This window comes from Talpa occidentalis, unplaced genomic scaffold (assembly GCF_014898055.3).
Source record: "Talpa occidentalis isolate TD23 unplaced genomic scaffold, MPIMG_talOcc4v2.1 talOcc4.12, whole genome shotgun sequence".
Taxonomy (NCBI): Eukaryota; Metazoa; Chordata; class Mammalia; order Eulipotyphla; family Talpidae; genus Talpa; species Talpa occidentalis.
Window position 1 is genome coordinate 83,175,359 of NW_023601212.1, and position 13,598 is coordinate 83,188,956.

General features: G+C 59.5%; 1 protein-coding gene across 1 annotated transcript in view; it reads right to left on the reverse strand.

The window, feature by feature from the left end:
- Positions 1 to 13,598, reverse strand: part of TNRC18 (trinucleotide repeat containing 18) — a 79,742-nt gene that overhangs the window by 46,668 nt on the left and 19,476 nt on the right. The window contains 8 exon segments of the mRNA XM_037507074.2: positions 1,270 to 1,460; positions 2,008 to 2,154; positions 2,504 to 2,709; positions 3,010 to 3,112; positions 8,674 to 10,021; positions 10,054 to 10,358; positions 11,136 to 11,261; positions 13,372 to 13,527. Coding sequence (XP_037362971.1) covers positions 1,270 to 1,460; positions 2,008 to 2,154; positions 2,504 to 2,709; positions 3,010 to 3,112; positions 8,674 to 10,021; positions 10,054 to 10,358; positions 11,136 to 11,261; positions 13,372 to 13,527 — 2,582 coding nt within the window.

Genomic DNA, 13,598 nt, shown 5'->3' on the forward strand with positions numbered 1-13,598 from the left:
TAGTCCCCAGAGGCCCCCAGCCTGCAGAGACCCTCAGGCAGGGTCCAGGTGCAGGCTGCCCACCCTCCCAGCCCGAGATGGACATTCCATTGTGGCACGCGTGTAACAAGCACAGCGTTCCTTGTAGAACTCCAGATGGGGGCAGGGAGGGGGCTTCTTGGTGGTCAAAAGCTCCAGCCCTCCCTGGGCTGTAGGGGACTTCCAATCCAGACCCTGGCCCCAGTGAGACCCTCACAGTCAGGATGAAGGGGGCCAGCACAGAGACTCCTAAAGATGAAAAAGCCACCCCACCCCAGCCCCATCACAGCTCTGGGGGAGCGACCCTCACAGGGAGCTCACTACTAATGGTACCTTCCTACATTAACACATTTTGGGTTCAAACCACATCAGAGAGGGTAGGGGAAGCTTGTTCCTGCCTTTGATGACTCTTAAGGGCAGGGAAGGGAGCTGGCTAAAGGACAGCCAGTGGTCCCCAGGGAACAGGGAGTCAGCACACAAACCGCCAGGAAGAAATGCTCCAAGTATCCGTCACTCAAGACCATCAAATCTCACCAACTGCCCAATGACAGAAATTACTAGTGTCTTCATTTGCCAAAGAAGGAAACTTAAAGCCCAAGGGCACACGGTCAGGCATGACAGAGCCCAAGTTCAAACCCAGGGCACTGGCTTGCTGCACGTGCCGCCTCAGTGACGCCTCTGGGGCATCTGGTGCATGATGGGGAAGGATGAGGCTGAGCTGAGAACACATGTCCCAGAGGCCCCTCAGGAGGCAGGAGGACTGTGGCTTAAGAGAATCTACCTACACAGAGTCCTGGCATCTCCTGTCTTGTAGGACTGGGCGACCCAAGAGGCCAGTGCGGACCCAAGAGGTTCTACCCAGTGGCAGTTTTCTCAGGCACAGCAGGGGCCCGCTGGGATCCTGTTCAGTGCTCACTCCAACGCACCCCTACCCACAAGGTCACCGCTCCTGCCACGGTTCTCCTACTGCTCCCTACACCCCACCTCTGCTAACCTACATCTCTCTCTGCCCCTGGCTCACACTGCTCCCGCCTTGCCCGCAGGGCTCGTGCTCAGTTGACTCCTTCAGGTCTCTGCTCAGAGACCACCTCCTCCAGGAAACCTCCCCTGACCACTGGCCACTCTTGTTTTCATCCCTGTCTGTCTGCCACTGATGTTCTGCTTGTTGCCTGGTCTGCTTCACGATGCACGGGGACTCTGGGAGCACTGTGTGGTCTCTCTCCCCCCACACTGGCCCCTACCCCGACTCACCACCAGCTGGGCGCTCCTCTGCAGCTCCAGGGCCTGGGCTGCCTGCTGCTGCAGGTACAGGAACTCCTGCTGGCGCAGAAAGTGCTGCTGGGAGAAGAGCTGCAGCTGCTGGGCATGGTGCAGGGGGCTGCGGCCTGGTGGGTACAGGGCAGGCCAGAGTGGCGGCACGGCAGCCCGTTCCATCAGCTCCGCTAGGCGCAAGACAGACAGTGAGGCCACACCACACCTGACACCCCATCACCCCACTTTATAGGTAGGGAAGCTGAGGCCCAGAATGGGGAGGTTCACAAGGGAGCTGCACTTGGCAGGGTCCTGGGCGCTTCCCAGGGGCCAAGAGGCCTGTCCTCCTCCCCTCTGCCCAGGCGCGTGGGCCCTGTGCATGCCCCAGGAGGGATGCCCCCAAGCTTTGCAGCTGTAACATGCTGATAGTGAGGGAACCCTAACTCCTCCTCCCACTGTGCCAGTGGATCCCTAAAGGATGGCAGGGGACCTGGGCCCATCATGGCAGCCCTGCTGGGCTCTCTGTGTGGACTTTCCGGGTAGGAGCTCATCAAAACAAGGCCCTCTGAGGCTAGGACACATAGAAACCAAGGATGTCAAAGGTCCTCTCGGAGTCCCCATCTGCCTCCACCCTGTTCTGACGTGCAGATGCTCCCCAGCAGGAGGTCCCTAGCTTTCAGGATGGTCTCACCAGGAGAGGGCACGGCAGCCCGACCCCACCATCAGGCCACCACTTACCAAAGTGAGGCAGGTGATCGCTGGGAATGACCACTAGCTGGCCCGACTGGGGGTCCCTGACGAACTGGTAGGCTGATGGCAGGGAGCCCCCCAAGCCAGGTGGGAAAGCAGGAGCCATGCCCTGGTGCAGAGAGGGGTGGCCCAGGCCTAGGAGACCGAGGACGGAGTCAGGTTTGGGGTCCGAGGTACGCCCGCCCCCAGCCACTCCGGCTCCTCCCCTGCCCACGCCCCATTCCCCACCTCCTGAGCTGAAGACCGCTGACTGCAGGCGCGTGCCCCTCCCCAAACAGAATCAGCAGTGGAGCCGCAAGGGGCTACTGCCCTGAGGCCCTCCAGGGAGCAAGAGTGTGGGCCAGGAAGCAGGGCTTGCGCGGAGTCCCACACAAGGCTCCTTCCACCCAGCCCTGCACCGGCGCCAGCACCGCGCTCCAGCAAGCACCGGCCACCCCACCCGCCGCTTCTGCCGTCCGGGGAAAGCTGCCCGCCCCACACTCACCATAGGGGTGGCCAGTGAGCCACATGGATGTGCTGCCGGAGCGGGGAAGCCAGGGGTGAGTGGCCAGGTGGGCAGCAGGGTCAGCAGACCAGCGACCCGAACCCGCCAGCGCTGGGCCCCCGGTCACCATAAGGTTGGGGTTCAGGCCATTGGCAGCACAGCTGCTAGGGTGCAGACGGGCGAGGTCAGCCAGCTCCTTACTTTCTCTGGAAGAAGAGGGACAGAGGTGTAGGCAATAGCCCAGGTGGCCTATATGCTGTCCAGAGCAGCATATGGAAAAGTGAAGGTCAAGGCTCAGAAAGAAGGGGCTCTGGGGCCTTCCCTAGGATGGGGGAGTCCCACACTCCAGGAGAGGGGCTGTGGGAGCCACCTGGCCCGGGTCAGGGCGGCTCCTCCTCTCAGCGCCATGGCCTACAGCAGTCACGCAGGTCCACCTGGGTCACCCAAGTCAGCCCTCACCCCCAGGGGCTCCAAGATTCCCAAGCCCCAGGCATGCCAGCCCTCACCTGAGTAGCTTCTCCTGGTCCCGGTCCAGCCGTGCTCCCAGCAGCCGGTCCTCCCGGTGCCTCGCCCTCTCATCCCCACAGTCCTCATCAGCTCGTCCATGCCCTGAGGGGAACGAGTAGGAAGCGAACCCTGATTCAAGGCCCCACTTATAAGTCCACAACAAGTCCTCCAAGTCCTGGACCCTGGAACGTCTTCCCTTAAGATACACCTGCATCCCCCCAAACCCCACCTGATGTCTTCTGTGCCAAGAAAGGTCCTCCCAGCACACCCCAAGGAAATGGCTGTAATACACAGGTACCCGCGGCCACCAAGGACTAGTGGGCAGGGACGTTGCAGAGGCTGGGGGTGGATCAAGATGGAGGGGAAACCACAATCCGGAAAAGCAGCCACGATTCACAAACAGCCCAGCCTAAGTCATGGGAATCGGCCACCACACTGGGGGCCGCCAGGGCTCTGTCTGCTGCAGACGTGCGGCTCATCTTTTCAAAACTGAGACAGAAAAGCAAAGACCACTACCCACTGCCCACATGGAGGGAGTGGGTGACAGGGGAGCTGTCACCAGCTTCTGTCCTGCCCAGTGCCCAGCGGGCACCCTCTACTGATTCTGGTCCAGCTGTACCTTCTAGGAGTTCTCTACTCCCGGAGCAGAGAAGGCAGTTCCCCAAATCCAGCCTGGCACACGGCCCGTTACTGGAGGAGGAACGGCGGAGGTGGGCACATGACCACCGAGCCCCCACCATCTGTCTGTCTTGGCCCTGCCACCTCTGCTAGCCCCGCCCAATCCCTCTTCCTGGGTGTTCTCTGTACCAGCCAGAACCACCGGTGCATGCATGCAGCCCCAGGCGGGCGTGGGCACGTGAGATAGCAGCCATGGGCAGCAGAGGCCACACAGCAAGGGGCTGAGTCTTTTCTTAAAGGAGAACCTGGTTTAGGCCAGATTAACAACGCTCGGGCAGACTGCCCTGGGCTGCCAGGAAGAGGGTGGGCTGCGCCGGTGGCCCCCAACTCACCCACCCCAGGCTGCCATGGGCAGCAGGCAGGCACTGAGCCCAGGACCCCACCACAGGTCACTCTGCCTAACCTGAGCCTCAGGAGCGGTGCTCAGGGAGACCCCCAGATCCCCTGCACAGATCTTATTCCTCTGGAGACAAGCCTCTTGGGCCCCTGGCCTGTGCAGGTCATGACCCACTTGGAAGGCTGCCATCAGGTCAATCCCCTCCTTTCTCCCTTCCTTTCCCCCCAAAGCTGGAACTTACAAACAGAGCCCCACAGACTCAGGCATGTTGCTCCCTTTCCCTGCAAGAAGGGAACCCACCAGGCTCAGAACAAAGGAGAGGAGCCCAGGGTTGGGCACAGCCATGCCAACCCCGTCCCCAACAGGCCAAACACACAGGGACAGCAGCAGCCTCGCATGGGGAAGGGGTCTCTCAGAGGCAGCGGAAGGTAAGCCTGGGAGTTGGCCTAGAAGTTCTAAAAGTTCTGGTGGGCTGGGACAGCAGGAAAGTGCCAAGCGCCATTAAGCAGAGAAAAGCCAGTGAGGGCATCCGGGGTCAGGCCAGAGGCCGTGTGGCCAAGGGAGCTCGGCTGTTCTCCTGGCGTGGCACCACGAGGGAGGGTGCTACCTGCCAAGGCCCCTCATGCAGAGGCGGTCAGCAAAGACACTGAGCAGACACTCTTCATTTTTGCCATCTCCAAGTCCCCGTACTGCTCCGGGCAGGTGAAGGAAGTAGAAAGAAGAGGCTGGCAGTGGGAGGGCACAGCCGCCGCCAGCTAGGTAAGACCCAGGCCCGGGGCCCCTCACCTCCAGCACAACGCGGCTACCCTATCAAAGGAAATGCTGAGCCCATCTGCCCCTCCACACAGGACTGCAGGCAGCTCTGCTCATGAACCCCACAGGAATCAGGGGCCAGCAAGACAGTCTGAGTGTGAGGGCCCCCAGAGACCTGCAGCTGAGCTGGGGAATCAGTGTATGCCCACACTTTCTTCCCTGGGGGGAGCTGGCCTCCCAGGTTCTTGAAACCCCAAGGGCCCTCATGCCCTGGAGTCTGAAGGGACCAGTGCCTGAAGCCCTCCGGCCCCAGACACCTCTCTACTGCCCTGTCACCACCAAGGGGACTCCCACCCCAGGCTCATGTGGGCTAGAGCCCCAAACCATGCCCTCCAAATTCCACTGGTCTGTAAAGAAACATGGCATGCCTTCCACTACCCTACCTTGCTCATACTTGACCTTCCTGCAGAGCACCAGCCCCACAGAACCAGACCCCTGGTCTGGTGCTGGTCCTGGCTAGTCTGCCCCATGGCCTCCCCAGTGTCCCGGCTGTCCTGACTCTCTGCGCTCCAGCCCCATGTGTCCTCCCCACCCTCAGGGTCACACACACTGTTCCCTCCACCCAGAGTGCCATTCTCAGCAATATTCAGTTACCCTCATCAGAGCTCAGCCCAAACACTGCCTCATCCAGGAAGCCCTTCCTGACCACCTCTTCTCCACTGTACTCCCTTTCCTGTCCCCTCACAGCACAGAGCACAACATGCTGCTGTTGTGTCGTTCACCACCTGTCTCTTGTCGCGACAGTCCCATTCCTGGCTGTCTACCTCTCCCACACAATGCTAGCTCGGAGAAAGCTGTTCGACAAACAGATGGGAAACGAATGAATGAATGGACTCGTGTGGACATTTACAGGGAGAGAGAGCTCTGCAGCAGGAACAGCAAGTGTAAAGGTCCTGAGGCCTGAGTATGCCAAGGAGCATGTAGGGCTCACGGGCATTGCCGTAAGTGGTAAGACACCAGGGCCCTGCATGTGAGCAGAGCAAAGGCAGGCAGGTCTGTTTATAAAGCACCACTAGGTGCCCGTTAGTTAGTCCAGCTGGCATCAAGGAATGAGGCCACCCTCATAAGTGCTATGTAACAAATATAGAAACTGGGGGCCCTGAAGGCTCAGACCTCTTGTTCAAGGTCAAGTGACTGCAAGGGTCAGAACTCCAATTTGAACCCTGTAACAAACAAGCTGATGGTTCACTGCCCAAAGGAAGAGGCAGGAAAACGGGAGCACACTGGGAAACCTGGGTCCATGACCATGCCCTGGGCTGAAGGCAACCCTAACTCCAGCATTTGGGAAAACCACCACTTCTTATAGGATTTTTTCAAAGAACCCAGGTTTCTACTCTTCAACTGTCAGCTGCAACAGAGAAAGGGAGCTTCAGCTCACTCCCTAATGTCCCATTCCAAACCTGTCACGTCCTCCTGGCACTAACACACCTTCTCTCTCAAATACACAACACATACACACGCACACCCTCTCACACACTCACAAATTCTCACTCATTCACCACACCATGTCACATGAGCATTCTTCCAGGGAAAGGACCCCAAGATCTTCTGCCTTCCAGAGGGGTCTACTGTCTCAAATCTCTGCCCGAGCAACAGGGTTTGTCCACCATAAGCCAGTCACCTCCAAGCAAGGGCTGCTGCCCACTACTTCCACCCAGACTACAGCAGGTCTCGTGCCAGCCCCCCAGGGCAGTGGACAGACTGTCCTAGCCAGGGGGACTCAGTCATTCAACAAACACTCCCTAAGCATCACTTCTCTGACTCACCCAGACTGGATGAAGAGCCTCTGTAGCCACAGTGGAAGCACAGTGGGACAGTCCTGTCCCTTGCTGGGCTCAGCTGGGAGAGCAGGCCTGAGACAGTGATTCCAGGAAGCAGCTGTGACAGAACACAGCAGTGGGTGCACACTGTGGACCCAGGATGAAGCCCAAGAGTCAGCTTGGGTGAGCACAGGAGGTAAGACCAAGGAGGGATAGAGGCCCAGGAGACATGTACCCGAGATGCCTCTGTAGCCTGATGGAGGAAAGCCAGGGAGGTGCAGGGAAGGGGGCTGTGTGGGGACCAGAGATGTGGGCCAAGCCGGAACTCACAGCTGTAAGTGTGAGAAGCAAGCTGGGGGCTGCGGACACACTGGGAGGGTCGGGGAAGACACCAAGGCTCACGGGTGAGACGTCACAAGAGCAAGGGGCCCCTGGTCTTCCAGGCCCTGCCCACAGCCCACCAGCCTCACACCACGTACAGTAGACCCACCCAAGCAGTCAGGGACAGCGTCAGGGCCCAGCTGCAGGCAGGACACTGACTCAACAGTGAGTTCTCTCTTCTGTGCAGACCAGGTCCAGAAAAATGCCACAAATTTCAACTTTCCACAATCCCAGGAAGGAGACCAACAGCAAAATATGCAGGGACAAAGGGAAATGCATTCAATCAACCAAGTTCTGGAAAATTACTCAATCACACTAGTAATTTTTAAAAATGCACCATCCTTCCCCACCGAACTGAGTCACAGACTTATATTTAAATACTATTAGAACACAATTCTGAGGAATCTAAAATGAAAAGGGGACTTCCCGGTGGTGCAAGGGGTGCACTATGAAGCTATCTGCAGCCACTGCAGCACAAGGTCGATCCCCGGTCACGGAGGTGGCCCACATGGCAAAGCAGACCTCGCCTGTCTCACCTGCCGCCCCCCTCAGCAGTGTATTTCAGTCAGTCTGCCTGTTCTGATCCCCACTATCTCTGGTGAATCCTCTCACCCCCTGCACCTCTGGCCTGTACCCCAGTTCTTGTATGTATAAATATTTTTTTAAAATAAAAATAAAATGAAATGAAAAGGATGCATATGTTGCAAAGAGAAATGTAATACCTGTAACTACCTAAAAAAAATCACCGAGGCTCAAAACGCTGAGACCACTAAGAACAGTAAGACTCACGTTTCTAGCACAATCCAGCATTTGCTCATATATGGGATACCTGCTACGCTCCAAGCCCACATCAGACATGGGAACAGTGAGCAGGTAAGGCAGATTACCTCCCTCAGAATTACAGGCTTGAAAGGAGTCTATTCCTGGAAACCTATTCTTAGAAAATGACTCAAAATATCACGGAGAAATAAGGCACCAAGAAAAAGAATAACTATAAGAAAGTGAAAATCAAAATCAACAAACAACTATGAACCAGAGACACTCTATGGGGGGGGTGGGGGCGGGGAGGGGAGGGATTGGGGTCAAAATAAGGGGGTCGCAATTGTATGGGGAATATAAAAAGAAAAAAAATAAAGAAAAAAAATGAAATAAAATATGGACGTAAGAGGAAAAAAATATATATATCACGGAAGCACAATGCACAAGAATATTCAACTCAGAGTCCCAAACACGAAAACACGGAGAAGGAAACTAAAATGCCCATAAGGAGACTGGTTCACTGAACTACGGTGCGCGCTCTCCACCGAATAGGAAAGGCGTTTTAAAAATTAACTTCGTAAAGTTTGCAATAGTGAGAGACAGCGAGCCACACCGCCACGTGGAGAAAACACAGGGGCCTGGGTGCCGACGTGTGCTAGGTACGTTCAGGTAGAAGCAAATCGCTGAGGGAAATGAGCTCAGGGAAAGATAGCAAAGTGTTCTTTCAGAGTGCTGGAAAATACAATGGTCCTTTTTCCCCTTTTCTGCCTTTTCTGCATTTTTCTATGTGCATAATGGAACAACTAAATAACAGCCTCAACCCACGAGTGAGATAAAGGGCAAACCGTACCAGGAAGGAGGGAGCCAGGGTGCAAGGAGGCAGGTGGAGGGGTAGGCGGGAGGGAGGGAAGCGAGGGGCAGGATGTGGGACCCACCTTTGACGGTGCTCAGGGACAGGGAGCGCTCCTGGTCTGCCAGCCCAGGCCCCAGCCGGCCATTGCCACCACTGTCCTTCTGCCGGGCCACGGCCACCGCAATGCCCACAGGCGGGTGCCGCACCTCTGCCTCACCCTGGGCACCAGAACCCTCGCGTCCAAAGGTCTTGGCGCTCTCAGGCCTCTCAGGGTCCCGCTTCAGTTGCCGGCCCCCGCCTGCTGCTGGGCCTGCAGGATGTGGGAGCCGGGCCTGGGCCCGAGGGGCACTGGTGGCGGTGGGGACAGGCTCCGGTTTCATGGTGCCCAGGCCTCCAAAGGGGCTCTTCTTGCCGCAGCCACCGGGACGCACGGCCACAGCCTCCCGGGTGAAGCTACCACTGTACTTGATGAGGCTCTGCATGGCCGAGGCCTCCCCGGGCCCGTGGGCCGCAGGGTGTATGTCTGCTCCAGGTCGGGCGCAGGCAGCCGAGGCTCGGGGCACAGCCCCCCCGGGGTCCAGGTAGGCCTTTTTGGAGACCGCGGCTGCCTCCTCCTCGGCTCGGCTGGCGTGGTGGTGCTGGGCGGCCAGCACGGCCATCTGCGTGGTGGCGAAGTTGCCCAGCTCAAAAGGTTTCCACTTGTGTTCAGGGCCGGGCCGCCCGGGCTCCAGGCCGAAGAGCTTGGCGGACTGCTGGGAGCTGGCGGCAGGCCCGCGGGGCGCGCGCTCGCACGGCCTGGGCTCCACCTCGGGCTTGAGCAGCTCTTTGGTGGGGAGGTAGGCCCGGGGGTCCGGGGAGGCGCGCGCCGCCCTTGCCGGCGGGGCCTCGGCGGGCTGCGGCCTTTTGAGCGAGCGGATCACCGAGTTCTTCTCGCGGAGCCCCTCGGGCCGGTCCGGGGGTGGCCGCGGGGACCCAGGGGGCGCCTGCAGGACGCCGGGCCTGCCCGCCTCGCGCTCCCGGGCGCGCGCATCTCGGGCCTGCGACGCGATCTGGATGGGCCCCGGGCGCTCGTCGAAGGCCTCCACCGAAGGCACGAAGGTGGGCGCCACCACGCGGTGCTCCCGCCCCGGCTCCCGGCCCGCCGCCGGGAAGATGGTGTAGACGCCGGCCGGCTGCGGGGCGGCGAAAGCCCCGGCCGAGGCGGCGGGGAGCGCGGGCGGCCCCTTGCCCGGGGGCAGCGGCGGCAGCGGCGAGGGGCAGGGGCACGGCCCGGGCAGCAGGGCCTCCGCGCGCCGCAGCCGCGCGCTCTCCTCCTGGCGCGCCACCTCCTTGAGGCCGCGGCCCGGCTCGGCGGGGCCCGGCTCGGGGGCGCCGCCGTTGCAGAGGTTCAGGGCCGGCGTCTGCAGGGGGTTTTGCCCTTGGACTCTGTGCTGGGCATGCCCGGGGCCCGCAGGGGCCCCGCGTCCGCCAGAAACGGCGACAGGCGGTCGGCCAGGCGCGGGGGCCCGCGGTCCTGGCGGCCCTCCGCGCGGGCCTCCTGCGTGAGGTCCACCACTCCCCGCGGGCCCGCCGCCTCTTCCCGGGCCCGAGGGTCCTTCTTGCCGAACAGGGGGGGCGGCTCCCCGCCGCGGCCTGCTCGCTCCTTGGCTGGGCCTTCCCGCGATGAGCTTTTGGGCGGGGCGCCTGAGGAGTGGCCGCCTGGAGTCCTGGAGGGCGCGTGGGAGTGCAGGGCGCCCGGCCCCCCCGGAGCGGGCAGGTAGAAGCCGTCTGTGGAGAAGAAAGCGCGCGGCTGAGCGATGCCACCGCGCCAGGCCCAGGGCAGGAGGGCAGCCCTAAAGTGCACCTGCAACCCCAGGGTGAGGACCGTGGGGCACAATGCATCCCTGGGGAAGGCAAGCTCTGGATCTGGATAGAACTGAATTTGAAACTCACTTGGGGGGCCTCCCTAGTGGAGCAGGGGTTAAAGTCTCAGGCTAGCAAGCGATCACCAGCCACTGCGGCAGGAGTTCGATCCTCCGCCAGGGAGCTGACCCACATGGCGCAGCAGACTGTCTCCCCTGCTGCTCCCTGTCTCCCCAACTGCTCCCTTCAAGCAGTATGTTTTAGTGGATCTCCCTGTTCTGCTTCCCACTCTGTCTCTGGTGAATCCGCTCACCCCCCACCTCTGGCCTGCACCCCAGCTCTTGTATGCATAAATAAAAACAAAATAAATTTTTTTAAAAAAAATTCAGTTAACCACCTACTAATCTTTCTAAGCCTCAGTTTCCTTATCTGTTAGAGGGGAAGAGGCCAAGTTTGTTTTAAGAGGACCTAACAGGACCATGAAGGAGAGCAGGGTAAAAGGAACAGGAGACTAGATGATGCTTGGGCCCAGTCGGCCTGTTGGGGTTCTTAGGGGCCAAGGGCACATAAAGAATCTTAGTCAGGGGTCTTGAAAAACAGATCTATGGGCTGCCTGAAATACTGAGGTAGTACTAGGGGTGCCAGAGAAGCCCCTCTAGAGGTACCCCCACCCCCAGTCTCCTCCCCCTCCCCTCTCCTGACCTTTCTGGGTATCGAAAATGCTGGGCTGGCCCAGCTGGCTGAGGAGGGGGCTCCCGCTGCTGGGGGACTCCAGGTGGTTCAGGTGGAGGTAGGATGGGTACAACCCGCTGGGCAGGTGGGAAAAGCCTAGAAGAGAAAAAAGAAAAGTCAGGCTGGACCACCTGCTTCCTACAACGAGCTCCCTTCCAACCATTTCTTTTCCTGGGAAATCAAGAATTTTGGCTATCAGCCACCTGGTCCAGGGCGCACCAGGTAAGCATGTCCCCCAGGGTGAGCATGCCTCTTCCAACCCTGGCACTTCAGGCCTCCCTCCCTCCAGTCCTAAGCCGCCACCAGGGGCTTGGGTTCACACATCCCACAGCAAGGACGGATCAGAATGGACCCACAATGGAAGGTGATGATGACCATGACAATGAGGCCATTGAACGATCCACTGCTTTGGCTTTGTTCTGATTTTAAGGTTAAAAAAAAAAACTGTGAGGGGGGAAATACTCTAAATATCCCCATTTTACAGATGAGAAGACTCAGGTCAGAAAGGACCATTCAAGGGACACAACAGAGAAGCCTCTGGAGCAGGCTTCTTCACCAGGATTCCTAGGCACAGGGCAGGAGCCGAGAAGTCCCTTCCCGCCTGTGAAGCCCCGGGCAGGTCTCGCCTCTTCCCCAAACCTCGATGCACCCAGCACTTCCAACTGTCAGGTATCCCAGGCGGATGCTGCCAGAATGAAATTCCTTCTCCTGAGAGCCCCTCCCAGCTCCCCAAAAGTGCCCCCTCCCCACAGTGATGCCCAGAATCAGGGCCTTGCAGGGGCACAGAAAATAAAGAAAACCAGACAGCTGGAAAGACACATGGGGCACGGAAGCCCAAGAGCCATCCGCCAGGGCCGAGGCAGGCTCTGGGAGACTAGGGGAGGGTCCTGACACTCTGCCTGGGCTACAGGTCCTCTAGGACCTCAGGCCCATTGACAATCCCTGAGGGACTCGGTCCCCCCCATGCCACCAGTCACCCCGACATGGATCCATGCCTTTTCTCACCGGGCCACCTGATAATGAGATGAGCAACAATCACAAAACAGTAAAGGCCAGGTGACAGCACACGGCCCCACTCAGGCACTGAAACAACGCATGGCGTCGGGTCCCTTCTACTTCTCATCTATAAAATGGGCATAACAGCCCCTGCCCCACACTGTTCTGAGCAGGCAAGGACGCAGCGCCTGCTGACGCAGTGAGCACCTGTATGTTTGCTATCGCTACCCCTACTCACTATCCCTACTGTCACTGACCCGGGCAGCCTCTGCTCTTCCAGGCCTCAGTCCTGCCTGGCTGACTAAAGTGGGAGCCTCAGACAGGACCCCACTGGCACAGGCTTGCCCACCACTCCAGGTCAGCAAAGACCCCAGACCCTCACCTGACAGAGGCAAGACCACCCGCTCTGTGCAGACACACGTAATTTGGGATGATGGCGGAACAGGAAGGGGGTGACAATAGACTGAGGACAGCCCTCAGCCTATGGTGATGCTCCCAGGACCCCAACCTCACAGAGTCCGGGAGCATCTCAGGACACCCAGGAAGCAGCAGGAAGGAGTCGGCACCCAGCTTCCAAATCACAGTCAGGGGTGGGAGGCAAGCACAGAGTCCCCCAGGCCCACCCCTTCCAGTTTCCAGAGGGAAAACTGAGGCTCCAGGGAGGTCCTGGATTTGCTCAGGGCTGGCCAGACCCCAGACCCCTACATTCATGGGCATCACTACAGAACCATGACAACAAGGCCCAGGGCCCCTGGCCCCAATGTCCCCACAATTAGTAAGGAGCCGGCTGTGCACCAGGGAGACGGCATCAAGCAGAACAAACCCGGCCCTGCAGTCAGAGCTCACGCTGGGGGGAAAGGATGCTTCTTAAACAAACACAGATAAACTCATTGTCACAAGCAGAGGCGGAATAGGGCAGGGGGAGGGAGTGTCTGAGTGGGGCCCTAAGGATGAACAGGAGACAGCCGGTGGGGTGGGGTGGGGTGAGGGGATTTAAGCAGAGGGGCAGCTCGTGCAAAGCCCTGCATGGGCAAGAGGAAGCTCGGCATGTGAGGAAGGCAGCTGAGGAATGGCAGGGAGGTCGGATGACCAGGGTCAGGCCTCAGGGCCATGTCAAGGAGGAGCGACCAAGGACGTGAGGGGGAAGGGGCAGACTTGAGAAATGCTGGGGAGAGCGCCCTTGGCCCCACCCACCTGGCACGCTCCTTACCTTCATGGGCATGGGCGGCCCATAGCTGCACCATGGGCAGGTTGCTGGGGGTGGGGGAGCGGAAGGAGAGGTCAGAGGGCAGGGGCACCGGGCTCCCATGGGACGACGCTGAGGGAGCCATCCCGCTGGCCACAAAGCTGCCCAAGAAGGCCTCGCCTGCAGAGAGAAGGGGGGGCTGTCAGGCAGCCACCAGGCCACCGCTGCCCAGCGCACCATCCCAAGACCTC